At 37.3% G+C, this 26,320-nt stretch overlaps 1 protein-coding gene across 3 annotated transcripts in view; it reads right to left on the minus strand.

Annotated features, from left to right (window-relative positions):
• Positions 1–26,320, minus strand: part of Itpr (Inositol 1,4,5,-trisphosphate receptor) — a 47,820-nt gene that overhangs the window by 16,819 nt on the left and 4,681 nt on the right. Inside the window, exons 2-29 of one of the 3 annotated variants that reach the window (XM_013319282.1) lie at positions 17,902–18,016; positions 17,528–17,598; positions 17,243–17,364; positions 13,778–13,897; positions 13,207–13,324; positions 12,797–12,909; positions 11,304–11,534; positions 11,067–11,179; positions 10,631–10,771; positions 10,159–10,243; positions 9,747–9,907; positions 9,341–9,506; positions 8,765–8,914; positions 8,170–8,314; positions 7,695–7,851; positions 7,436–7,535; positions 7,131–7,309; positions 6,672–6,827; positions 5,964–6,161; positions 5,449–5,555; positions 4,936–5,015; positions 4,781–4,852; positions 4,348–4,458; positions 3,752–3,906; positions 2,782–2,829; positions 1,267–1,426; positions 685–826; positions 317–441 (exon numbers count right to left, since the gene is read on the minus strand). In XM_013319282.1, the coding sequence (XP_013174736.1) occupies positions 317–441; positions 685–826; positions 1,267–1,426; positions 2,782–2,829; positions 3,752–3,906; positions 4,348–4,458; positions 4,781–4,852; positions 4,936–5,015; positions 5,449–5,555; positions 5,964–6,161; positions 6,672–6,827; positions 7,131–7,309; positions 7,436–7,535; positions 7,695–7,851; positions 8,170–8,314; positions 8,765–8,914; positions 9,341–9,506; positions 9,747–9,907; positions 10,159–10,243; positions 10,631–10,771; positions 11,067–11,179; positions 11,304–11,534; positions 12,797–12,909; positions 13,207–13,324; positions 13,778–13,897; positions 17,243–17,364; positions 17,528–17,598; positions 17,902–17,984 (3,609 nt within the window). In that variant the 5' untranslated portion in view covers positions 17,985–18,016. The remainder of the gene's footprint in view (positions 1–316; positions 442–684; positions 827–1,266; positions 1,427–2,781; positions 2,830–3,751; positions 3,907–4,347; positions 4,459–4,780; positions 4,853–4,935; positions 5,016–5,448; positions 5,556–5,963; positions 6,162–6,671; positions 6,828–7,130; positions 7,310–7,435; positions 7,536–7,694; positions 7,852–8,169; positions 8,315–8,764; positions 8,915–9,340; positions 9,507–9,746; positions 9,908–10,158; positions 10,244–10,630; positions 10,772–11,066; positions 11,180–11,303; positions 11,535–12,796; positions 12,910–13,206; positions 13,325–13,777; positions 13,898–17,242; positions 17,365–17,527; positions 17,599–17,901; positions 18,017–26,320) is intronic. The other 2 variants (XM_013319284.1, XM_013319283.1) reach the window with 2 other exon arrangements.

The following is a 26,320-nucleotide window of genomic DNA, read 5'->3' on the forward strand; positions in this document are numbered from 1 at the left end:
ATTATAAATACGAATGTTTAGATGAATGGATGGATGTTTGTTTGAACCTATCTACAGAATAGCTGCATGGATCTCGCTGAAATTTGACATAGATGTAAAATATAGTCAGGAAGGACACATAGGATACTAATTAAATGTTTTCTTTAACTCCGTGCGGACGGAGTTGCGGGCGACAGCTAGTTATAAACAATAAAAACACGACTGAGAATTTTCTTCTTTTTTCTAAATAGGTTTAAAATACATATTGACATCTCTTTCATTCTTTTTGTCAAGATAGAGACAACAATATGTATTAATCGCTGCAAATTCAACATACCTCTTTGATCTTCTCGTACTCGTGCATGTGGTCGTACTTTGTGGCGCGCGATGTGTCCAGCACGTTGTCCAGTGACGCATTCCGCTCCAGCACAGCTCCGCCGGGACCCACTGTGCCTTTTAGCTCTGAAATTAAGCGCGTTAAGATTCCAGCTGTAGATATATTACAGGTTCGGAGCTATTTTTAATTCCGGCACACTCAATAGTTAATACATTTTTATTTTTTATTAAAAGATCGTTAGAGACGTATAGAAATTTTGACAGATGATAGATGACAGTGAACTCTTGGCAGTGGCGCCACCTACTTTGAGTTTTTCGACCTATTATAATATAACGAAGTTAGTAAGCATAGTGATATATTAGTCAGACCGGTGTGGTCGTCGAGTGCGCCCGCGCGGCCCTTGTTGAACACCCACAGCTCCGACTTCTCCACACTCTGGCGCAGCACGTCCAGGTCCGCCTTGATCTGCTTGTACGACTCCACGTCCGCGTCCGACACCAGCAGTTGCACCTAAACGAATTATATTATAATCCTAGACCAAACAACAAATGCGGACATACAACACAATGTGACACGCTTTTTTTTCTTGTTATTTGAAAGGTCAAATATCTGTCAGGTTATTTCTACATATTTTTAAGATCCTACTAGCAATCTAGAGATATAGGTTGCAACGATAATAAATCGCCCGCTAAAAACTACTTCGCATAGACTCAGCACACAACTCTTTTCACATATCTTGGCCGCTCAAGGTCACTGGCCCACGGCGCAGTGCCCTCTACCTGCTTCCCCTAACGCCCCAACACACCATACATTATGTTCTGCTTAGCAAATTCGCGAGCAATTAAGAGCCGCTAAGATATCTGAAAACATTTATACAGCATCGTCTCCTTATTGCTTCTACAAAAATATCTAGTCTAACAACGCCAAAAGGCTGTCAACTGGAAACTAACCTGTTTGAAGGCAGCGAGCACCTCCTGCCTCTGGCTGAAGTGTCGGAAGAGCAGCGCGAGTGCACCTGACACCAGCGCAGCAGACGCGCCCTGAGAGCACAGCTGCAGCAGCACGCGCAGTACCATGCGGCCCCCGCACTCGTCCAGGTCCAGACCGTCCCTGTATTTTATACCTTATTCTTATGTGTATACAGTACATATTATAGTGAGGATGTTGATTGATCTGTCCATTTTGTAATTCAATATCTGAGATATGAACACTTATATTTGACATTTTTGAGAAAAAATAATTGAGTCTAATTATTGAAAAAAAATTACAGTTTTTATAAATTACCGACTGTGGATTTCTGAGACCGAAATCCCCGTTTAAAACATATTGTTATCTCTGTTTAGTCAAAGACAACGACAGGGATGACGATATGTTTTATACAGTGATTTTGGTCTCAGAATTCAACGGTAAGTTTTTAATTAAATATACATAAAGGAACGCGTATTACGAAAATTCAAGTTATTAAACAAAATAGACAGACCTATTCCATTTAGCAAATACTAAAAAGCTGAATGTGAACTAGCGGTACAATAAGCAAAACGTGGAACAAAACAGATGTGATTCTAACATCGCCTACAACACACGCACAGTGTCAAATGCGCACGCACATCAACGTATACACACGTAAACACGTACGAACAGACACACAAATTCTAACTGTACTTTTCCAATATCAATACACATATATAAAAACATATAGCTATCCCTCTCCGTCTCTTAAGAAAAAGAGAGACAACAAGATTTAATATATAGGTTACAGCAGTGGAGTTTATAGGTCAGACCACACAGACCAATGCGGAGATTTTTTTATCGCAAATGAAAGTGAACTTTATGCGATTATATCAAGGTTTCATTTTACTTTGCACATCTTTTCTTATCAAGAGAAATCTAAAAAGGCTTGAAAAAATTAAACCTTGTTTCAATTGTCTAAAGCTCAATTTTATTTGCAATAAAAATCTACACAGTCTGTGCGAACGGACCTTAAATGTAGGTTTCTTATACCGTGACATTGTATGACATATATTGTTGTCTCTGTTATATCAACGAGTATATGTGAGATGACAATATCAGTCAATACAAATATCACTGCAATGGAAACCCAATTTTAGGGTTAATTCTAACATTTAAAAACATTAAATTATTCAAACTTTCGTGAGACATCATAATAAAGTTATATAAAAACGACTAAACACTGACGTATATTCGTCCAGTGGCGGCACCGACTAGTGTTCACTCACCCTGATGAAGGGCCCCCGATGGGCTCGAAACTAGTTGGTGCCGCCACCGTACGTATATACGTGAGTGATTAGGCGTGTTTATATAAGTTTATTAAAAACATGTATTTGAGCAAGTTTAGTTAGGTTTTGGGGTAAAGCTGGTTAGTATAGGCAGTAGTTATTATGGGCCCATGCTGTTACCACTATCTATGCACTCAGATCATGCAATGTATATTTCATCTTACTAACAAATCTACATTTTTTGGTAGGCAGTTGTCAGGCACAGTCTGAATGGTTCTGGAAATATAAGATATAGTTCAGGATTGTATATATACCGCAACCAAGCGCCCAATGTTAGTCTGCCAACACCGGAATAGAAGACTAGAAGTTAGGCTTAGAAACATTTTGAAATTTACTTAAACTATAAAAATAATTAAACAATTTGTTTTATTTTATATAAATATAGAAATTTTAGTATTATCTTTATTATTCTAACAGCTCTATACAAAATGAGTTTGTGCGTGATTCTTTTATTAAAATATATAAAAACTAATTTAAAAGAAAATTACTACAAGAAACTAAGTTCATACTATTTTGTAGTATTAAAATATAGTAGAAATAGTAAAATAGTATATCTAAATATAATAGTTTTTTTATTATAAGTATACTTCTATAAGAGTATCGGTGACTCAGGAGTTAAAGCACTTGACTTGTAATCTGCAGGTCCTGGGTTCAAATCACGCTATGTACCAATGTGTTTTTCGATATTCGATTTACATATGGACATTTATCCGACGTTCTTACGGTGAAGGAAAACATAATGATGCAACGTGCACATATCTGTGAAGAAATTCAAAGATATGTGTGCAGTCAACCCGCACTTGGCCAGCGTGGTTGACTATGACCTAATCACCCCTAACTTAGGGTAGGCTCCGAGCCCCTCGGTGGGGACGTATAGTGAGCTGATGATGATGATGATACTTCTAAAATTTAAAACTAAAGTAATACAATATATTTTAATAAGACTTTTTTTTCTAATCTTCGATTTTTAAATCTTGTTTCTTAATAAAAAATAATATTCCTATTCGTAAAATTTTATTTATATACCATGCTTTAGTCACAAGTCAATTTTAAAGAATTTTTTTAAAGCAAAGGAATTATTATCCCCTTATAAAAATGAAAAATGTCCGAATGGTCAGTTATGCTTAAGGGAACTCACCGACAACTAAATATGCCTTCAGCTTGGAGACCTATAGCTTCCACATCAGCACGCGCCAGGCTGTCTGCCTGTCTCTCTGACGACTGCTCGAACTCCTTCTTGAAGATGGACAGCAGACAGCTGATGCGGTAGTCCAGTCGCACGTCCAGGATGAACTGGGGAAGTACCATGTTGTCTTAATTATTTGTATTAGAGATGTACAAAGTACTCTGGCTCAGTGAATATGAAAAATATGAGAAACTAGCTATTGCCCGCGACACCGTCCGTGCGGAATTAAAAGAAACATTATTAGTAGCCTATCTGTTCTTCCAGACTATGTTCTATATGTATGCTAAATCTCATCGAGATCAGTTCAGCCGTTCTGAAGATACATTCAAACATCCATCCATCCATCTAAATCTTCGCATTTATAATATTAGATTATTTATAAGATAAACATAAAAAGATACATAAATCAAGATAACTATCCAACAATTTATAAAACTTTTTAACACTGCCAGGGGGCGCTAGCTACTCTAATGGTAAAATCTCATAAATAATAGCTTAAAGTCACTAATTGTGACAATTAGTGTAGATTTAGTGAGACTTCAACTGACTTGCAATATTTCAATGATCTTGAGCTTGGTCTCCATGACGAGGGGATGTTTGCGAGCCAGCGCCAGCGCGGAGGGACTGCCCTGCACACCGCCGCCGTTCCCACTGCCCACCTGCACAGTATTCAATAATTAACACATTGCATAACGACTCGCCTGGAGAGTTCACTTGCATGCGGAAAAATTGTAGTAGCATTGAAAGTGTTAACCATTCACTTGAAACATCAAAAATCCCGATACACTTTTACCCTATCATCAGGAATCTCTTATTATCTCCCCATCCCTCATATCAGTAAGGTAAAAAAAAATAACGCAAGCACATTTTTTCCCATTGGACCGATAGACAGAGTCGAACGGTCCAACGGGAAACATTAACATAATTACAAATAACACTTAGGTGGTTAGTAAAATGCAAAGCAATACTTAGTGACAATACCGTTGAGGAGAGGTCTTCGAAAGTCGACCACTGCATGGTAAATGTACGGGGCTCGTGCTGAGGACCGGACACCTGGTGAACAGCAGGACTTTCAAAGGGCTCAGGGTACAAGGTGGCCAGTAGACTAGCTGGTCTACTAATGTCTGTGTACTTACGTTGCGCGCTACGGAGCCTAAGGTGATGGAAGTCATCACCGCACCCATGTCTCCAATGCTGCGGAGTACACCGCCCTCAGCTGCCGATACAGATAATAAATAGTAAATAATATGTTTGTATTGAATAGACTCCAAAACTACTGAACCGATTCGTAAAATTCTTTTACTGGTATATTTAATAATATTTTTTTTTAATTCCGCCCGAACGAAGTCACGACCAACTGTTAAGATAAAAAAAAACCTACAAACACTAGGAAATATGGAAAAAAAATAACAAGCTCCACCGAATAATTTTTACAAATTTTATATTTTACCCAAAATAAAAAATTAAAAAATATACTCTATAAGGCTTCTATTGGCTTTGAATTCGTTTACACTTACGTTTCTTTAATTCCAATTCTTGAGCTGCTTGCAAAAATGTATGACAATATTTTCATTAAAACTGATATATTTATGTAATGGTATTGTCAGTGTAAACCCACACCAACATATAACAGTATGATATATACTTACACTCGACCTCTCCCGCGAGTGGACTCGTCTCATTGAGCAGGTCCATGGCGGTCACACAGTCCAGGATACTTAGCAATGTCTTCGTTAAACGCAGCAAGTCGCTGAAGCTAGTGCAGAAATATATAAAAATATAAGTCTTACTAATATTATAAATACGAATGTTGGGATGTATAGATGTTTGTTAGAAGGTAAATCCAAAATGGCTAAACGGATCTCGATGAAATTTGTTTTGGACAGAATCTGGAAGAACACATAGGCTACTAGTTAAGTTTTTTTTTTAATTCAACGCATTAGAAGGCGACAGCTAGTCTTAGTAATATACGAATGTTTGGATGGATGTTTGTTTGAAGGTATGTCCAGAACAGCTGCATAGATCTCGTTTAAATTTGGCATAGATGTAGTATATAGTCTGGAAGAACACATAGTTAACTAATCAAGCGTTCTTTTTTAATTCAGGCAGACATTTAGTTAAATAATAAATTTTAGAATATTTTCTATGTTTAAGTTTGGTTTACCTATAGAATCCGAAGTATATGAGTTCCCTGGCCAGCTTGACGACCTCGAAGGTGAGTTTGTTCTGGTCGTGGTCGCTGAAGTACCAGGTGCTGGTGACGACGCGGCACAGGTAGTTCTCCACGAAGCGTATGGTGGACGCGAACTGCGCCTTCACCTTCTCCCGCGTCGCGTCAGCTCCACCCTTCACGCACTGGTAACTGGGGACGGTATACTCAGATGCCAAAAGACTCTTCTATTCTCATATATTTTTTTAGTATAGTTCTTTTCAAATATCTTGGTGGCTCAAGGTCATTGTAGCTACACATTGCCTTCCCCTCGCATTTCGTTATGCCTAACTAAATTTGCTTCCCAATTAGATTCAATATCGTATAAAACTCACCATCAGGGCTTTAAGTAAGAACTTATGTATATTGCCGTTATGTATATGGCAAAGGAGCAAGAGGCTTCGCTAAGTTAGCGAAGTGACCACTGCACATAGACATATCTAACAAGTTGCAGATGCATTGCCTACCTTTAATAGAGCGTAATGAAAAAGGATACGTTATTATTAAGCGACTATCATTCCTTCTCCCTCTCACACAGTAAGTGGGCGTGGTTACTGAGCGACTGTCTCTATCTCCCTATGACACAGTATGTGAGCGTGGTTATTGAACGACTGTCTCTTTCTCTTTCTATCTATTCGACAGTAAGTGGGCGTGGCTACTAACTCGTGCACATGTATGGTGTCGCTGACGTCGCTCCAGAGTCTTGCGTACTTGACAGGAGTGACAGGTTCCTGCGGGTCGCGGTCCACGTGCAGGTGCAGCATCAGACGACAGAACGACGCGCGCAACTCCTGGGACAGGGACGCGTTCGACATGCATCTGGAACAGAAAAAGAACAATTAAAAACTAATTTATTAAATTTTACCCTCCTTACTTGTATAAAACACGAATACCTAAAGTCGTCAAAGCCGTAGTTAACACATGGACAGGCTTTCTTACAATTACTGCAAATGTGAATGTTTGGATGAATGAATGGATGGATGGATATATATCATCATCATTATTAATCGATTCTGATGAAATTAGGCGTAGATGTAGAACATAGTAGGGAAAAACTTATAGGCTACTAATTAGGTTCCTTAAACTCGCACGGACAATATCTCGGAGCAATGTTACACGTACTTGAGTATGAGATCAATATGCAGCTGCGCGGAGAGACTGTTGAGGGCCAGGTACTGTCTGTTGAGGCACATGTTAGAGAACAGGTCGAGCTGATGACGGTAGTAGTCGAGTATGGCAGCTGCCTCACTGCGCGGCTCCAGGCGAGCCTCCGTCGCCAGCTCGGACAGCAAGCGGGAACACTGGAAACGACAATAAATACATTTTTATATGGAAAATTAAATAGTTACCAAGAAATATATGCTCTTTGCTTTGACTGCTGATATTTTTTTTAATTTTGGTTAGTAAATACAGATAAATATACAAACTTTCTTATTGTTCCATAACAACATGACTTCGTCTTCCACTGTGTATTTGTCTCCCGTCTCCTCAGCTTCCGATGAACGTTCGTATTTTGTTGAAACCAATCTATTAAAAAAATTATAACATTACTGAAAAAAACCTAAAAATTAGTTTACTTTCTTTTCAAAATTAAGAACAGCGCCATCTAGTTTAATGTTAATTTATCTTAGTTTTTTAAATTAAGAACAGCGCCATCTATTCTTAACTCTTTGCACTTGTACTCGCCTGGTCTCAATAAGTATATCAGCATTATTAGCGCAGAGAACACTCTTGCATATCAACTCCTGCGTCACCGCGATTGCCTTCTTGTTGGATATGCACAAATCACTCAGATAATCCAGAAATCGTGATTGCCATGTCTTCATATTCTTACGTACGAGACCTGTAACATAGAATAAATAAACTAGCTGTCGTCCACGACTCCGTCTGTGAGGAATTAAAAAAAACTTAGTAGCCTATGTGTTCTTCTATACTATGTTCTATATCTATGCCAAATTTCAACTAGATTCGTGCAGCCGTTCTAGAGGTACCAAACAACAATCATCCATCCAAACATTCGCATTTACCGTATTAATAAGAAATAAAATCTCTCTTGCTGGCTCATTTCTCGACTGACAGTATTAATCCGTTAACAACGCGTAGGAAGCGCGTTTTAACCGCGTACAGACCGTTGTGCCGTTAAGTGTACATTAGCACATACCAACGAATGTCTCAATCTCGGAAGCGGTGATGTGCTTCTCGAGCAGCTTGCGGTTGTTGTGCAGCAACGCGGTGATGGTGTCCTCCGCCAGGATGTCATAGCCTATCTGCTTCTGCATGAAGCCGAAGTGCTTCGCTATGTATTCCTACAAACATACATTATATTAGCACACTATAACTTTTGCCCGTGACTCTGTCCGCTTGGAATAAAAAAAACTGTTTTAAGTCTGAAAACGGGATAAAAAGTATCCTATGTCCGTCTCTTGGTTCTATCCTACCCCAACAGTTTTCAACCAAATTGGATAAGCCGTTTTTGAGCTAAAAACAGTAGAATTAACACGATTTTCAGTTAAAAGTGTAAACTATTGAACTAAACAATGAATCAATATTGAATGTCGCTTTAAAAATTTCAGAAAAACATGTTTCTTTACCAAGAAAAACTAAACTGTTAATAACAAGTTATTGAATTTTCTTTATCTATTGAGTTGTCTCTCGGAGTATACTGTTGTTAGACGAGAGAGAGTGTCATTGTATTCGTATTATTCCCCAGAGTGTCATATTGGTACAGATCAGAAGACCAGGTGCTGTCAACTCGCCTGGTTCTTCCTGTAGTCCTGCTGGCTGAGGCGCAGGATGCGGTAACAGAGGCGGAAGATGCACTTGTAGGGGGCGTAGCGAGGGTCATACAACTCCTCGATCTTCAGGAACGGCTCGCCTCCGCCCTCGCTCGTCTCTTGGAATGGACCCTGATAACATTACAATTATAAATCTATACCAGCTGTCGCCAGAAGCCGATTTTCAGACCTACTGAATATGCATACAAAATGTAATAAAAATCGGTCAAGCCGAATATGGTAACTAACACGAAAATTTTATTTATGTTCTTAAATATACTACGGTTACATAAACTTCTTTTTATACTTAGACGACCTATACTTAACACGTGCTTTAGACTAAATCTTTTCATGCTATTTTAAACTTAGGAGAGTAAAATTTTAAAAAATATGTGAGAAAGAGAAACACTGCAAACCAATAGTAACAAAGATGGATGGATGCCATGGTAACGATCATACTCAGCCAATGTAAAAAAAAGGTTAAGAATAAAATAAATCCGCACGGGTACAGGCATTGCATTCATAAAGTATATTACAGTATATTGCATTTTCTCATACTTGTAATATCTTGAACAGCTGGCGTAGTATGTACTGTTCGCGCAGCAGCTTCTGCCTGTCCCTGTTGGGGTTCTCCACCACCAGGTCCAGCGCTTTGGACTTGTTGGGCTCGTTCTCGAAGCCCGCTATGAAGTATACGATGTCTTGTAACAGGCAGGTTAGGGCTCTGAGAAAGAAAATTTCATATTTACTAATATAGATAATTTTTGGTCCTTCGAGGCAGATTTTTGTTTGTGTTCTGGTGAAATTATTACGATTAACGAAGTGAGATAGGAATTTAATGGACTGATTAAATCGTAGAGAGAGATAGATAGATATTTACAGTAGTTCAGTTCAGTGGAATTTTGTTTAATATTTTACTGTAGGCTACAAACGGAGGGAAGGTACGAATGAATATAATCGTTACTTCATCTCATTATGCTCTATATTGCCGTGGTGAAGTTTGGTCGACAAGGCCGACAGCACTTTGCACGCGTCGTTGGCGAAGTCCAGATCTCTCACTTCGCTGGGAGACACCGATATCAAGGCGAATGCTTCTTTGTCCTCCTTTACTATTGAACATCCCACCTGGAAAATATATTGGTAATTAATGACGTCATAATTTACAGATACAAAATAATTTACATCGTAAATTAATCAAATTAGGCCAATAAATATACTTTAGACGCCAGCTGTAAGTTACAGCGAATGGGCGGAAAAATGTTGTAAGTGGGCGGAGCTTACATATTTGACATAAATCTTTTTTATTATGCTTTTTATTTATTTTTTTGCTATCTGGCGCATAGTAATGTGCTTATTGCAGTGTTTTTCTATGTTACCTTGGACATAACAGGTTTCTCTTCTTCTTTGTCGATCGGTATAGATGTAGAGTGTACCCATGTGTGCGTGCATAAGTGCTGTAATCTGAAAAGATTATTTCTTTGTATAAACATTTATTTTAAAATATCTTACTAATATTATAAATGCGAATGTATAGATGGATGGATGGATGTTTGTTAGATCTCACTTCAATTTGACATAGATATAGAACATAGTCTGGAAGAACGCATAGACTACTAATTATTTTTTTAATTTCGAGTAGACGGATGGGTTAACGGACTCACAGGTGAATGAATGTCTGAATGAATATTGGGGAGTGAGTGGTGTGAGTGAATGGTGTGAGTGAGCGGAGTGAGTGGACGGAGTGAGTGAGCGGAGTGAGTAAGTGAGCGAAGTGTGCGGAGTGAGTGGGCGGAATGAGTTAGCGGAGTGAGTGAGTGGAATGAGTAAGCGAAGTGAGTGAACGGTTACCTGACGTAGCTGCTCTGCGGCACGGCGGCGTCGGAGTGAGTCATGGTGGTGGGATCGAGCTCGAACAGTGTGGCGATCTCTGAGGAGTGCGGCACTGACACCAGCTGGTACGCCGGCTCTCCGCTCTCCAGCGGCGCGTCACTACCACACAAACATAAATTAGTCTATCAGAGGGAAAGTTTTGAACACGTTTTAGATTAAAAATGTTAATTAAAAATACTGGGAATAAGCGAATATGGTTCGAGAACCTATATTGATTTTGGCCGATAAATTAAGTAAAGAGAAAAACAGGATTTAATATTACTAACACATTATAAATGCGAATATTTATATGGATGGATTAATTTTCCGTAGATCATAGTCTTAAAAATTAAATTCCGCTCGACCGAAGCCGCGGGCAACACCAAGTGTAATTTAAAGGTGAGTGAATACTGACGGCGCTTTAAGACAGGCTTCGGCAGCGAGATAGTGTCCTGTGGCGAGGTGCTTGAAGCGGAAGATGGAGTTCCAGTGACCCGCGCCACCGCGACACGGGTCATGTTGCACCACCTGACAATCAACACAGATTTATATACTCATAAAACAAACCCCTTTTCCACTGGTGAGCCTTTTCACCTTGTGGAAAGGGGTTTAAAGGTACGTCTAATTTCGATGCACAGATAATTGGCCCTACCTCTATCTCCCAGAGTGCTTTGCTACTGGTAGCAGCGGTGGCACTCGACCTGCCAGTTGTACGTAAGAAGACGTGCTGCCGCTTCTGGTGCTCGTCCATCGTCAGGAATTTCTCCTGCTCCGCATGGAACAGCCGCACCACATCCCCACCTTTGAGGATTTCCTCCTGGTTCTCTTTGTGCTCCAGGAAAAGAGTCACCTTCCATGACGTTGAGGAGTTCACGACGTTTACCTATAAATATTCAGGAATATTCCTGACTTCCTGATTCCTGAATTCTTAACTTAAATGAGTGTTTTATGCATTTATTGAAGTATGTAATCAATTCTAGCCTTGTTTAACATATTTCTAATCTTTAAGTCAGTGTAACTTAACCTAACAGTGGGTGTCTAAAACCAAAAACCCTGTTTAAAACATATTGTTATATCTGTTGTGTCAAAAAATAATAAAAAGGATGATGATATGTTTTACATAGAGATTTTGGTCTTAGAAACCAACTATCAATCAGGTTAGACAAACGCTTAATAATGAACTACAGCCCTTTGAACATGTAAATCGTTTATAGCTCAAATGGAAGTAGCAAAAACCTTTTAGAATGTTCTAGCAATAAGTAAATATTGGCTGCATCTAGCTTCGAACAGTTTCCACTGCCTATTGTTACCTCAATTCCTTTCAAAAGGAAAAGAATAACAATATATTTTTGTACGAATGTTTCGGCAGTGGAAACCCACAGTACATCGTACCTGCTTAACTTCCACTTCCCAACAAGTTCGAGACGTTGTCTTTAGTAGTACGTCATGCTGACATAGAGACACAATAACAAAATAAAATAACTAAATATAACTATTAAAACATTAATTAAAAAGGAAAAAATAATTAGGTTAAACTCGTAAAGACAAATCAACGACAAGACTATATGGCATATAGTATTTAAAAAAAAACAACTTAACAATTTTATTTAGAATTTAACATCGATTAAAATTAGATCTTCATAGTCTTGAAATTTATAGAACAGAATCTATGTCCCCAGCCCACAACCTATTTAAATTTGAATTGAAACTAATAGAGAATATTAAACTAAATATAGTATAAGAGTTTAAATACAATTTCCACTAAGCAACTATACGCGCGACTATTATTTCCAATAACAATGCGTACTTCCACTGGCGCGCTCATGTTGCCTTTTTATAAAGACAAAATCTTATAACCTGATTTCTAAGGGAAAGACAGGGTTATGTAAGACTTGACTCACTATGGGTTACTGAGGTCTAAATTCTCGTTTATAACATACTGTCATCTCTGTTCTGTCAAACATAATGACACTGATGACGATATGTTTTAAACGGTTTGGTCTCAGAAATCTACGGTAAGTTCAAAATGGTAAGCATCCTGGGATCTGCAAAGGAATAAACCGGGACATGTTTGATGTAGCTAGTAGTCGCGTTCAGTTAGTCGCGCAACTAGTTGCTTTGTGGAATTGAGGGTTAAATGTTCACCTCCATGCAGCCCACGTTGTCCGGTAGCTCGTGGCTGGACGACACGTGTAGGACTTGTTGGCCCGCATTTACCGGGTTCATTATCACTTTATCGCCTACCACCACATTGTCCCCTGTACAATTGGAAACAAGGATATATCTGTTGCTGTCATATATACATTTCTTAATTATTAACAAACATATGTTCGAACACTATCTTTCTATCTTACTAATATTATAAATGCGAATGTTTAGATGGATGGATGTTTGTTAGAAGGTATCTCCGGAACGGCTTAACAGATCTTGATGAAGTTTGACACAGATGTAGAACATAGTCTGGAAGACCACATAGGCTACTAATAAGGATATTGATTAATTCCGCGCATGCGGAGTCGCAGGCGACAGCTTGTATTTCATATGGCAGTACTCACCAGTCGAGCGCAGTTTATAAAAAGGCATTACATAAAACCACGAGCCCTCATTTCCATTTGCGTCTAGATGTACCCGCATTGCGTTCTTCTCCAGCAACGCGGGCAGTCTCTTGTTTACCTACAACACATAGTTAATGACTTCTCTCTCACTCTGTCTATCTCTCTATCTCTATTGACTTGTATTAAACTTCTGTCGACTTAAAGTCAGATGAATTATGCAGATTGCTTCACGTAATAAATTTAATAAATTGCGTAAATTAACATTATCAAGTGTTGCAAGAAATAAGACGTCGGTGCCTCAGGGTTTATGCACTTGACTTGTAATCTGCAGATCTTAGGTTCTAATCTCGCCATATACCAATGTGTTTTTCGATTGACACATGTAGATATATCCGAGGTTCTTACGGTAAAGGAAAACATCGTGATGCTGCACAAATCTGAGAAGAAATTCAAAGATATGTGTGAACCCCCACTGGATCAGTGTGGTTGACGATAGCCTAGTCTACTCAGACTTAGCGTAGGCTTCGAGCCCCTCATTGGAGACGTATAGTGAGCTGATGATAATACATACAGTTAGGTATTTGTTGGACTTGACGTGCAGTAGCTGTATGACGCTGCCGTACTGCACGACCGTACCCAATAACTTCTTGTTCTCTAGTTCATTCTGTTTCTTCTCTATTTCAGCGGCATGCTGGAAACATGTCACAATTATTGCAAAGTGCATGAGAATCCTTGGTATATAATGACTTAAATCTTACTAATACATGAGATTTTTTGGATGGATGGATGTTTGTTTGAAGGTATCTCCAAAACCGCTGAACGGATCCGGCTAACATGGGACATAGATGTAGAACGTAGTCTGAAAGAACACATAGCCCACTATTTCTTTTTTTAATTCCGCGCGGACGTATCGCGCGACAACCATCACAGTATAAGTGCATGAAAATATAGCAAGGATGACCAACTTAATGGGACCAGAGATCTTCTGTTTAGTAACGAAATTCTGTGCGATCTGATTTATTCTTAGTAAATACCTATTTTTTACTATATAATATACATATTTACTATCTTGAAGAAATAATTATAACAGCCGTAATGCATCACACTGAACAACAGAAATAGAACATTTTCTTTATAATGACGCCATTAGTTACTAAGATGAACCGTTACATCTCGACAGAACATTCTTTTCTCTATATTTATAATACAGGTGAGTTGAACAAGATTATGCAACGTGAAGTTCGACCGACGTTCTTACGGTGAAGGAAAACATCGTGATGCAACCTGCACATATCTGAGAAGAAATTCAAAGATATGTGTGAAGTCAACCAACCCGCACTTGGCCAGCGTGGTTGACTATGGCCTAATCACCCTTAACTTAAGGTAGGCTCCGAGCCCCTCGGTGGGGACGAATAGTGAGCTGATGATGATGATGAAATATAGATGAACTAAATAATTTTCTGTGTCTCATTATTATGTGAGACACTTAATGTTGATTTTTAATACTATAATTACACTAAAATAGACGAACGTCTCTGAGTCCGGCAATAAGACTTTATTGTTTTATAGTGAAACATATACCTAACCTAGGAGGCGTTGCGTCCCGGAGGCCTAATTTAGTCCTCTTTCCTTTCCCACCCTTTTTATTATAAGGAAGGGATAGGAAGTGGAAGTGGACTTTCCGGATGAGAGGATGCATGGAAAGGGAAGATGTTTTCTTTCTGTGCATCCTCTCCTCCGTCGATTAAACGTAGGCAACGCATATATTACGTATGTCTATGGGCAACGGTCACTTCGCTATTTCAGCGATTTCAGGTGGCCGCTCGCTCGTTTGCCACCTTATGATATAAAAAAAAACCTAACATCCTAACATCAAAATGTCTATAATATTCAATACACCGGCGTTCAAAGGGTTAAAACCTATGTTTAAACAAACAGTGTCTGGCTATTTTTTGGAATAACATAGTTAGTGTTTTATTCTGTACTAGCTGTCGCCCGCGACTCCATCCGCGCGGAATTAATAAAAAACTATTGGTCGCAGCGTAATGTTATATAGCCTAAAGCCTTCCTCTATAAATGGACGAACCAGTAAAAAATAATTTTTCAAAATATTACCAGTAGTTCCTGAGATTAGCGGATTTAAACAAACTCTTCCTCTTTATAATATTAGTATAGATTTGATAAAAACATCTAAATCTAGTTAAGAATATATGGAAAGGTTAGGAAACTTCTAGAATGACTTACTAAGTGGGTTATGAATCAATTGCGATATAGTACAGTGGAATTGCAGTACAATAAAACTGCTCGTTAACATCCGCCATTTAGCAAGAATACAACCGAAATACAATGTAATCCAATGAAATATGCTCTAACAATATCCTTAACACGTTCGCTGCCAGAATGATTTTTCGAAAAACGAAAAATATTGACCCGCTGTTTACAAGCTTTATAGTTGCCCTTGCAGGTCACGCTGTATACAACACTTCGATTAAAAAGCGTCCTACAAGCCACAGCGAGTTGTTGAATGGAAGTAGGGTTTGTCGGACACATAGTCCGACACGGCAGCTAACGTGTTAAGTGATAAAAGTTTCAAATAACTAACAAGATTTATCTGCACCATAATTTATTAAGCTAATATTGGTTAAAATACATTGTTAAATAAACAATAATTAACGGTTGGTTACTGAGATCAAAATATCTGTATAAAACATATCGTCATCCCTGTCATTATCTTTGACAAAACAGAGATAACAAAATATTTTAAACGGAGATTTCAGTCTCAGAAACCCACGGTAATACAGTAAGATAAAAACATATAAATTGACGTTCCAACTACATATTTTATTGGAACAAATGCGAACAATCTATAACTGTCTGTTGTTATTTTTAACTCTTGAATCAGAGATCTGTCATATTATAAAAAAAGTAAACGCAATAACTCATTTAATAATAATAATAAACTGAGTCATAAATCAAAGAATAGAAAAATATTGATAGTCTTCAAAGTGGGGCAACATAAACTATTTATAATGAATTAATAGCAAAATGAAGTCACTGACCTTTTTAATCAACATTGTTTTGACATTAAAATGATTTATAACTGTCTACTGAGATTCGTATAAACATGAAAAGATTAATAAACATTAAATCTTATTATTGAGCTAATAATTCCCGTATATTCAAACATGGCCGATAATTTCAATACCGAACATAGTCTGAAAGAACACATAGGCTACACTAATTAGGTTTTTTATATATTCACGCGGACGGAGTCGCGGGCGACAGCTAGTCCTTAATAAAACAACAGTCCTTAACAGTGGTAGAGCCCGCTTTAACATCTTCGCAAAAATTGGCCGGTTCACCCGGTGCCACGACCATACAAAACACAGGCGTGTAGTGGAAGGAATTCTGCCCTTCATCTGATGTGTCTGCGACCAGGAGGCCTAATTTTAGTCCTCTTTCACTTCTTACCCTTTTTCTTATAAGGAAAGAATGGGAAGTGGAAGTGGACTTTCCGAATAAGAGGATGCATGGGAATGGAAAATATTTTCTTTCTGTGCTTCCTCTACTCCGTCGGTTAAATGTAGGCAACGCATATCCAATTGCGTGTCTATGGGCAACAGTCACTTCGCTATTTCAGCGATTTCAGGTGGCCGCTAGCTCATTTGCCGCCTTATGATATAAAAAAAACAAGGTGTTCACTGACCAGGGTGAATAGGATACAAGAATAAGGTACGTCCCATACGATTACAGCAACTCCGTTTTAAAACGAACTAACTAACTGGGTTTCTGAGACCAAAATCTTCGTTTAAAACATATTATTTTGTCAAGATCAATAGGGATCAAAGATCAATAGGGATGACGATGTGTTTTTTACAGAGTTTTTGATCTCAGAAATCTACGGTAAGTGCCACCGAATAACCGAATGCTTAAGTCTGGTTCGGTGACTATTTGTATATGTTAGTAAATTGGTCGTAATTTTATCCTCCTTGTCTTTCCATCTTTGAATTTTATTGTCCCTGTATTTTGTACTCACATGTAACCTCTTGAGCAGTCCCGTGTCGGTGTCGGCGTTGGCGTTCGCCGACTGTTTGGCGGTGTTCCAGAACTGCTTTTGCGCGGAGTATCGGTTCATGGGGCATATCTTGAACAGGCAATCTGGATAATACAAAAAAAAAGATAAATAATTAAAAATGTTTTACAATTTACATATTTAAAACTTTATCACTCATGTCTCGACTAAATTATCGTCCATCCCCTTGAGATTAAAGTTTGGACTAATTGCACTGTAATATTTTACGTGGTAATGACTTTAACTTACCCCGGAACTTTTTGGGCGGATCAGTCAGATCGCCGGCCTCGGGGCACACGACGCATCTGTCATCTACCAACCTATAGAAAAGAACATCAAAATTAATGATATTATTCATTTTTGGGAAATTTATCTGAAATCTAAGTTCCAATTTCAGTTTATATGTGTGAAGGCAGTGATTGTTGTGGATAACGATCTGCAGGAGCTCCAAGCCTTGAACTGGGCCGAGATAGCATGGGACCGCGAAAGGTAGATCAAGACCGCAAAAGAAGTAGCGGGACTACAAAATGTGAAGACTCTTGTTGAATGCCAAATGCTCACTTTGGTTTGATTCTTTCTGACTTTTGTGATAGTTTTTATTTGAAATAAAAATGCGTACTCACCCCAAAGTACTGAGAAAGCCTGAGACAGAGCCCTCCGCGAAGAGGGACACGATGTCCCCCAGGTGCAGGAAGCTGTCCCCCATTCTGCCGTCTTACACCCACCATGCAATGATACCTGGTGATAAAATAAAAATTGTCATATCACAACCAGATGTGCTAAGGGAACAAAAACTAGCTTTCAAAAATGTTAAACGTTACAAAAACAATGCATACCCTTCAAGATATAACCAAGTAGGTTTAAATGGTCTACTCATATTCGTCTTTACTGGTTACAGATAAAGTTGGCAATGTATAAAATAAATAGAAAAAGAAAAATATGGACTTCACTAAAATTCCTTGAATCCTGAATAAGAATAACTTCTAATATTATTTGAAGTCTACGATTTAGGTGAACAGGTGTAGACTGCATAACCAATATACATTTAAACACAAACGATATTAATGTTTATTTATATAATCACCTTCGAATGCCTTACTGAAAGACAGTGCTAAACAAAGCGTAACAACGACTTCGTTACCTTGGATGCCCACTGTCGAAACATTCAACATGAAACATATCGACCCATCCAATGACATGTGCTACCTCGGACATAGAATTAGTTTAGCTGTCCAAAGGGGGTACGCTGCAAGTATCTTTGGGACCTTGCCTAAAGGGATTTTAATAATATATTTTTAGTAAATTATTCGTTTTTTAATATTTTATTTTATGTAAATTATATTCTTTGTATGTGCAAAAACAAAAGTTCTACATCTCTTCAAAGATATATCTTACTTTTTTAACCGACTTCAAAAGGGAGGAGGTTCTCAATTCTTCCATTTGTTTTTGTTTTCAGGGAAAATATCATGAAAAACAATATGTTTTTTGTGTAAATGTTTCGAGAATATAAACCCACGGTTAAAAACAATTATCACAATTTTAAGGTGGATTTTCACCAAAAAACAAAAAGGATAACGGAGTGGTAAGCAAATAAAAAAAGATGTTCATTAAGATGTCTCTTACAGTTTCGATAATTTCTTATTTTTGCACAAAGAATACCATACTCAGAATCGGTTAGGCAGTTCCCCTTAGTGTTGATTTAATCTTCATTAAGCTCAAAGAACGTGTCTGAGTACAACTATAAATCTATGTTTATATTTTAAATTCGTGAATGTAATATTTTATATGTTTGCAATAACTCCAGTGTAGACGCACCCTTATACCTTTCAAACAATCTCAATAGATGTTCAACAAGGGTATCGTTGGCGTAATGCAAAACAAACAAACTGTCCGAGCAACACCTTCCCGGAAGCCGGCGCCAAACATATCATAACCAGACTGCTGGAAATTGTTCATCTATTGTATGTTGTGCTATTTTTAGTTACTCTGGATTATTAAAACTGCTACACACAGAATAATAACATATCCATTAATACTGGTATTATTTTTAATTAAAGTACAGTCACCTACGTTCGCAGTGTTCCAACTTCGAGCGTCTCATACATGTACTCTTTGATACGATATACGTTGAGTTGTATTCCATACTATACATCGTCGGAGGTACAGTGAAGGTAACCAATAACAGTTGTTTTGGTATTTTAATAAACATTAATAACCTAGTTGTTTATTTTTAACACAAGGGGAAAATTTAATATCGTTGAGAGGTTAAAAGCTATTTTGCCGTATCTTTAGGTACTGGGGAGAAGTAGAAAAAGAAAGCAAAGGAACAGGAAGAAAAGGTTAAAAAACAATGAAAAGTTGGAAGACTTTTTATAAACAACAATGATGGGCAACTACAGTAGATGAAAGATATGAAAGGTTACAATACTTCAATACAAACCGGTGAACAAAACGCTACACCAACTTACCGATTATTCACCAGATCATCTTCAGTACAATTCTACCAGTTTCATTAGTAACTTCAATAAATCGCAGACAATATAGAATGTATGCAATAATACTTTGTACCACACACGCCTAAAGTCTATGAAATTGTAACTCAACAACAATAACATCACACCTAAGATACAGAAACATTTTCGATATTCACTTATAACCATCTGAAAGTATTACATACTAAATTCTTTAAAATTAAACCTTATCATCATTGAATTTAGGTTTAAAATTGTATATTCTTTATTGTTTTTCAGTCACCGCATACACGTTACCGAGATTTCGTCTGGAGTGAAGCTTTTGTTGCTGTGATAAATCAGGTTGTATCTAAACTTGACAAGACAATGGATGTTTTGTTCTGAATTTCAAGATTTTAAATGCAAACTGAATATTAAGATGAAGAAAACTTATAAAAATGAGAAAAGGTATGAATATAGCTTCGAAGGTGAATGTTTTTGGTGATTATGTTGGTATATAAGTCAAAATGCGTCTAAAAAAGTTAATAACGTTTAGAGAACGATATCTTAACCACAAGGAATCTTTCCCTTAAAGGTAATTACATAAAATTAACGCCTGTATACCAAGAGGAAGAAGCAGGATTTACCTAATTAATTTTTATATTTAGGGCGATAAAATTAACTGCCGATATAACAACACCGACGAATAAGAAGAATGGGATTTAATATTCAGGAAATTAAGGTCCATAAAACTGACAGAAGCGCCCCAGATTTCCTTTCGCTCGAGAGGAAGGGTCGGAGTTGATAGGATCAGGAATTATTTAATTAATTTTATAACAGGAAATTAAGTATTTGAAGAATTTGTAGCAATATTAAATTATTAATGCCAATCGAAAATAATTCAATTAAAATCTTGAATCATTTAAAATTAATCTCTCTTCGAGGCCCATGTAGATCGACCTTTTTAGATTTCATTGATGCAAAAAAGATATTAAATAGACTAGATACTTATAATATAGAAAAAGTAGTCATAAGTTCTTCCCGATCTAAAGAGGCCGGGTTGATAGTTATGAAAGAAAACACAATTACTAAAATTTTAAAGTTAATTTAACGGCTTTTTAAATATGTATCTTAGGAATCTAGATAAATCAAGACAGACAACATGCATCTTACTCCCAGAGTACCCTTAACGTGTATGCGGTATAGCTTGAATTATAACGAACCACAAATTCTTGCGCGGCCACACTGGCGGCTATTTGGTGAGGAACATTATAAGCCACTAGATACTTGTGAGCTTGGATGGAGGGCAATCGATACAGGGTGCGTATGCTCGACCGAGCATACGACCTCAGGCTAAACATAGTCGGGTGGGACAGCTACTGACCCGTGTGGAACCGGAGAGATGAGCATCATCGATAAAGAATTGAGTACATTATATTTAAATACTTAAGGGATGTAGAACATTAATATATTGTCGATAAATATTGTAATATTTTATCCCCTACAGAACTAAGATGACTTACTCTTTCGATATTGGCAGCAGTGATGTTTGCCAAACATGATCTGAAGTTTTCTGCCTTTAAAAATGAACCTAACGTGCAATCGATTGCCGCAGCAAAGAGGCTCTATGTCCGAAAAAGGAAGAGGATAGATTTTGTGGATTATTATTAAATCCAATATTCATCTAAATCCAAAACTGTGATGACAAACACCTGCATAAAATATTTTCAGTTACTAATAATTTATACAAATATATCAGAGAATTTACTTTGAAGAACAAACTAAATATTTTACTAACGGAACATATCTAGTCATATTTTTAGTACTGAATGTCAGAGGGTTATTCTTTCTTATTTTGGATAACCCAGTTACCTTGTTCGTTGCGTCGTACCTATTTTTGCGCTGTACAACAAAGCATTGCTTACGCTTCGAGATTATGTTTATGGGCGTTAAATAATAATTGTTTAGAAGTAAAGGTGAGTTCCACTTAAGCGGACTGAAAATAAGCGACTTTTTCCTAACATTTTAAGGTTTACTGGCCCCTTATTTATTACGGAAGACTACGTTTTAGATTTACGACATATTACTCAATTGAAAAATCGATAACTTATAGATACTATTGTAGTGCAGTATTATATTTAGTCATGTTTGAATATAATTGAGAGCTTATTGTGTTACTTATTGTAATTACAATAAAAGAATGGCTATTAATCTGAGCCGTTATTGTTCATTATCAGCGAGTCAAGGACGCTGGCATTTTCCTGTACGACACGCCTTTATCGTTCACAGTACTAATCGAATGTTAGAATCCTTTAGGGGAACAGATTAGAAGTATACAATGTGTGCGCAAAATTAGCAGTACAACAACTTTGAATCTAAATACAAGAGCAGAGTAAAATCTTCTTTGGTAAACATTACGTGATGATTTTGAAAAAGGTACAGTCACCCTCGTTCGCGGTACTATACTTTCAAAAATTGCTTTATACCACAAAATTATATTAAAATTTTATATCTTGTAAGCCATAATAGATATTCAAATACACTTCATCACTGCCTTTATCAACTACTATGGACAGCAATGGTTGCTCTACATTAGCAAGTTAGCCTCCACATTCGCGGGATGTTCATATTCGTTCGTGAATCAATCGCAAACTAGACGTGGAAGCTGCTGCTGTAATAACTTGACAATATTTTTTTTAAAAATAGATTAGCACGAGCACGAGGCCGTGCGAACGGGGCGCGAACCCTTAATCGCGGGATAAAATACCGACTTTGATCGGAGAACACGACGCGAACGAGCGTGAACGTCCGAAAACCCCGCGAATACCATCCACATTCGCGTCTGTTCGTGGCGCTTCGCGGCACTAATGTCGAACCGCGGTTAGTTTGGCAGTTTTGCACATACTGACTCTGGTTAACCTGATATGAAAAGGTGTCTGATATGAATGATGACCAGCCTTGCCACTGTTTATCCCACTTTGAACTTCAATGTCACTGTTAAAGTAACGACTTTGTTTCAAATGTATGCAGTAAATTGGAATGGAATATTTCTGAATGAAATTGTTTTCTTTGGCAACATCACAAAGACTTGATTCGCATGTTTTTATAAAAACATTGTTATCTCTGTTTTATTTTAAAAGAATGAAAGGGATGACGATATATTTAGTGTAGGTATTTCAGCAATGGAAACTACCAGCTAGGAGTAGTACCGGTTTAAAAAATAGACTCTTTGTCTGTTGTTTATTCAATAACAGATTTCAAGGCATTGAAGTTTGATGATTAGTCTTATATAAGACTAGGCGACAGCCCGCAACTTCGTCTTCGGAGAATTAAAAAAATATATATTTAGCCTGTGCTCTTCCAGACTATGTTCTACATCTATGCCATTTCAGCGAGATCCGTTCAGCCGTTCTGGACATACCTTCAAACAAAAATCTATCTAAACATTCGCTTTTATAATATTAGTAAGATTATCGTCTACAGAAGTTCAGATTGTTTTTTAATATAACATAGTAATATGAGAGGTTTGAATATGTTATAACGTTACATATACGACTTCTATATGTCGTTCGCGCTTCATAAAATTCGTCTTTTACTACATAAAACTCAGCTACAATATATTTTATGTAAAGTTTGTAGAAAACTCGGATCGTACGAGCTTTTATTACGGTACAAAGAAAATTTACGAAGAAAATTTCAGTCGCATTTCCTCTGTAAATATGAGACTGGAAGCTTTTAGAAGTTTCCAAGAGTATTATGTCTTAAGCACTATACTTCCTTATTACTTAATATAATTATATACGAGTACATTTGATGCCATATTAAATTTTACTCTTACTAATATTATAAATGCGAATGTTGAGATGGATGGATGGATGTTTGTTTAAAGGTATCTACAAAACGGCTGAACGGATCCCGCGAAGATTTGGTATAGATGAAAATAGTCAGGAAGAACACATAGGGTAATAATTAAGTTTTTTTTTTTAACATCGCGCGGAGGGAGTCGCCTGCGACAGCTAGCAATACATAGGTACATTATTTTTTGCGCGGTTTGAAGGTATTTCAATACGGCTGCATGGATCTTGATGAAATTTGGCATAGAGGTAAAGCATAGCCTGGAAGAACACATAGGCTACTAAGTTATTTTTTAATACCTACTATATATCTCTTTGCGAATACAAAAAGATAATACCCAAGGTAAGTAGTTGTGTACGTACATAATACGTTCATGTGAATATCTGATACTGACATATATTTGCATAGTTAAATGAAGGCCTAGGACTGTTTAGAACATATCATAATATGTGACTTTTAATGAGAAACACTAGTAAAGAAACTATAGGACATGAGACTCACGATAATTTTATTGGCTCCCTCATCCCGAGGTCACGAAACATTGACTAATAGTTCATTATTGTGACCGTTCCTTTCCACGAATAAATTCGCAATTATTTTGACAACGATGGCAACCTAGTTAGTTAAAGTTAGTTAGTTATTACAACTACTTTTCGCCCGCGGGTCCGTCCACGCGTAATTAGGAAAACTTTATTAGTGGCCTATGTGTCCATCCATGTCAAATGTCATAGAGATCCGTTGAGCCATTCTTCACATACCTTCTTATATCCATCCATCCATCCATCTACCTTAATATTGATAATATTACTACGATTACATATACGATTACATAATTGTAAACTCTGATGTAACAATTGTATTAAAACATATTTTTGTCTCTGTCGTTTCGAAGGAAATGAGAGAGACCACAATATATCATACAAATATTTGGTCAATGGAAACTCACAGTAACAGATACGTATGTGCTTATTCATTTAAATCTGTGTCAAAAGAATTCTTCGACCTTGACAACAGTCAGAAACGTGCATCCTGGCTGTAAGCGACGTGTTTGGACATCTGATGTTTTAAAGATCGTAAACAAGTACAAATAAACTAAATATGTGTTGGGCCATTAAAAGTGCGAATACTATTCGATATTATACAAGAAAAAAGATATTAAAAGAGCAAGAAATAAATTAGGAATAGACTCAGATATCTAATCCTTAACACCCCTAAAGGGCGATCTTTAGTCTACTGATTTTATCCAATAAGGGCAGCAATATGGGAATTTAACTCAATCTTTCTAAAGCTCCCATATCTATGAATTCGCATGCTTATTACTATAGGAAATCAGTGTTATTTTATGGCCTGTTTAAATTGAAAACATCGAATAATATAGTGCATTAATGGCGAAAGCTGAACCAATGACACGCGACTGACCCCCTTTTTTACGTATTGGAGGGACATCATCGAAAGATACTCTGTCTTCTGGGGTTATGTGGGGTTTGACCCACTAAAACCCCCACAGTAGCCTTGAGCGCAATTAAAGAGGGTTCCGGGATCTCCGAGGAACGGACCGGAACGCTAGTGACACCCAAAATTATTTGATGGCACGTCTGATTAACTTTTTTTAAGGTAAATGGCAAGTTGATTAAAGGTTGGTTATTCCTGTTATAGTGGTTCTGATCCGCTTCTGTGATATTCATGGCTTACAAAAAAACGAAGTTAAAATGACTCAATAATGCACACACATGTTATCCGTTAAACAAACAAACACTAAACGCTGGTTAAAAGAATAAAAATTTTAATTTTTCTGTCCATACGCATAATGATTCTTACTTTTTCTTTTATTAAAAATAAATTACATAATTATTTCCCAAAGATTTTTACCATTTGCTTATTATGACTTGACTTATCGTGGATTTCTTAGACCGAAATCCCTATTTAAAACATGTTGTTATCTCTGTTTCGTCAAACATAATGAAAGTGATAATGATATGTTTTAAACAGAGATTTTGGTATCAGAAACCAAGAATAAATTATTAAGGTTAAAAGATTCTTCTTCTAACCATTAAAATATGCGTTAACATCATGGTTTTTATAGGTTGGTGAATTGACTCTTGTGACATGTGATCCAAGTGGTAAGTGAATTTAATTCTTTGACTATATTTAATAAAAGTCCAACAATTCTTGGTAACAGAATACATAATATCAAAAGCAAACAATGGACTACACCTGACCGTTGAAATCGCAGACGCTTTATTTCAAGGAGCCTTTGTTACTAACACGATTTTTCTTGCCTCATTGTTCTTTTTTAATTAAAAAATGTAAAAGAGACTGATTCGTCATTATTTAATTTTTTTGGGAGGCATAGTTAGGGAGACCAAGACCCACTTCGGGTCGCTGTGTCATCCTAGTTAGTTAGGGAGGCATCATCATCATCAGCTCACTATACGTCCCCACCGAGGAGCTCGGAGCTTACCCTAAGTTAAGGGTGATTAGACCATAGTCAACCACATATCGAGGCATGGTAAGGGGGAATATTGTCTTTCTGTGTGTCTCCTCCGTCGATTAAAGGTAGGTAAGACATATGCAATAGCAGACATCTATGGCCAGTCGTGGCTCCGTAATATCCGGGAGTGGATGGGGATATCAGCGGAGGAACTGTTTTGCCTTGTACTTGACAGGAACAAATATTCCTAGTTAGCGGCCAAACCTTCCAAACTGAAGTGGCGCTGAAAGAAGAAGAATGGGCAGG

The sequence above is a fragment of the Papilio xuthus genome, unplaced genomic scaffold (assembly GCF_000836235.2).
Source record: "Papilio xuthus unplaced genomic scaffold, Pxut_1.1 DF826159.1, whole genome shotgun sequence".
Taxonomy (NCBI): domain Eukaryota; kingdom Metazoa; phylum Arthropoda; class Insecta; order Lepidoptera; family Papilionidae; genus Papilio; species Papilio xuthus.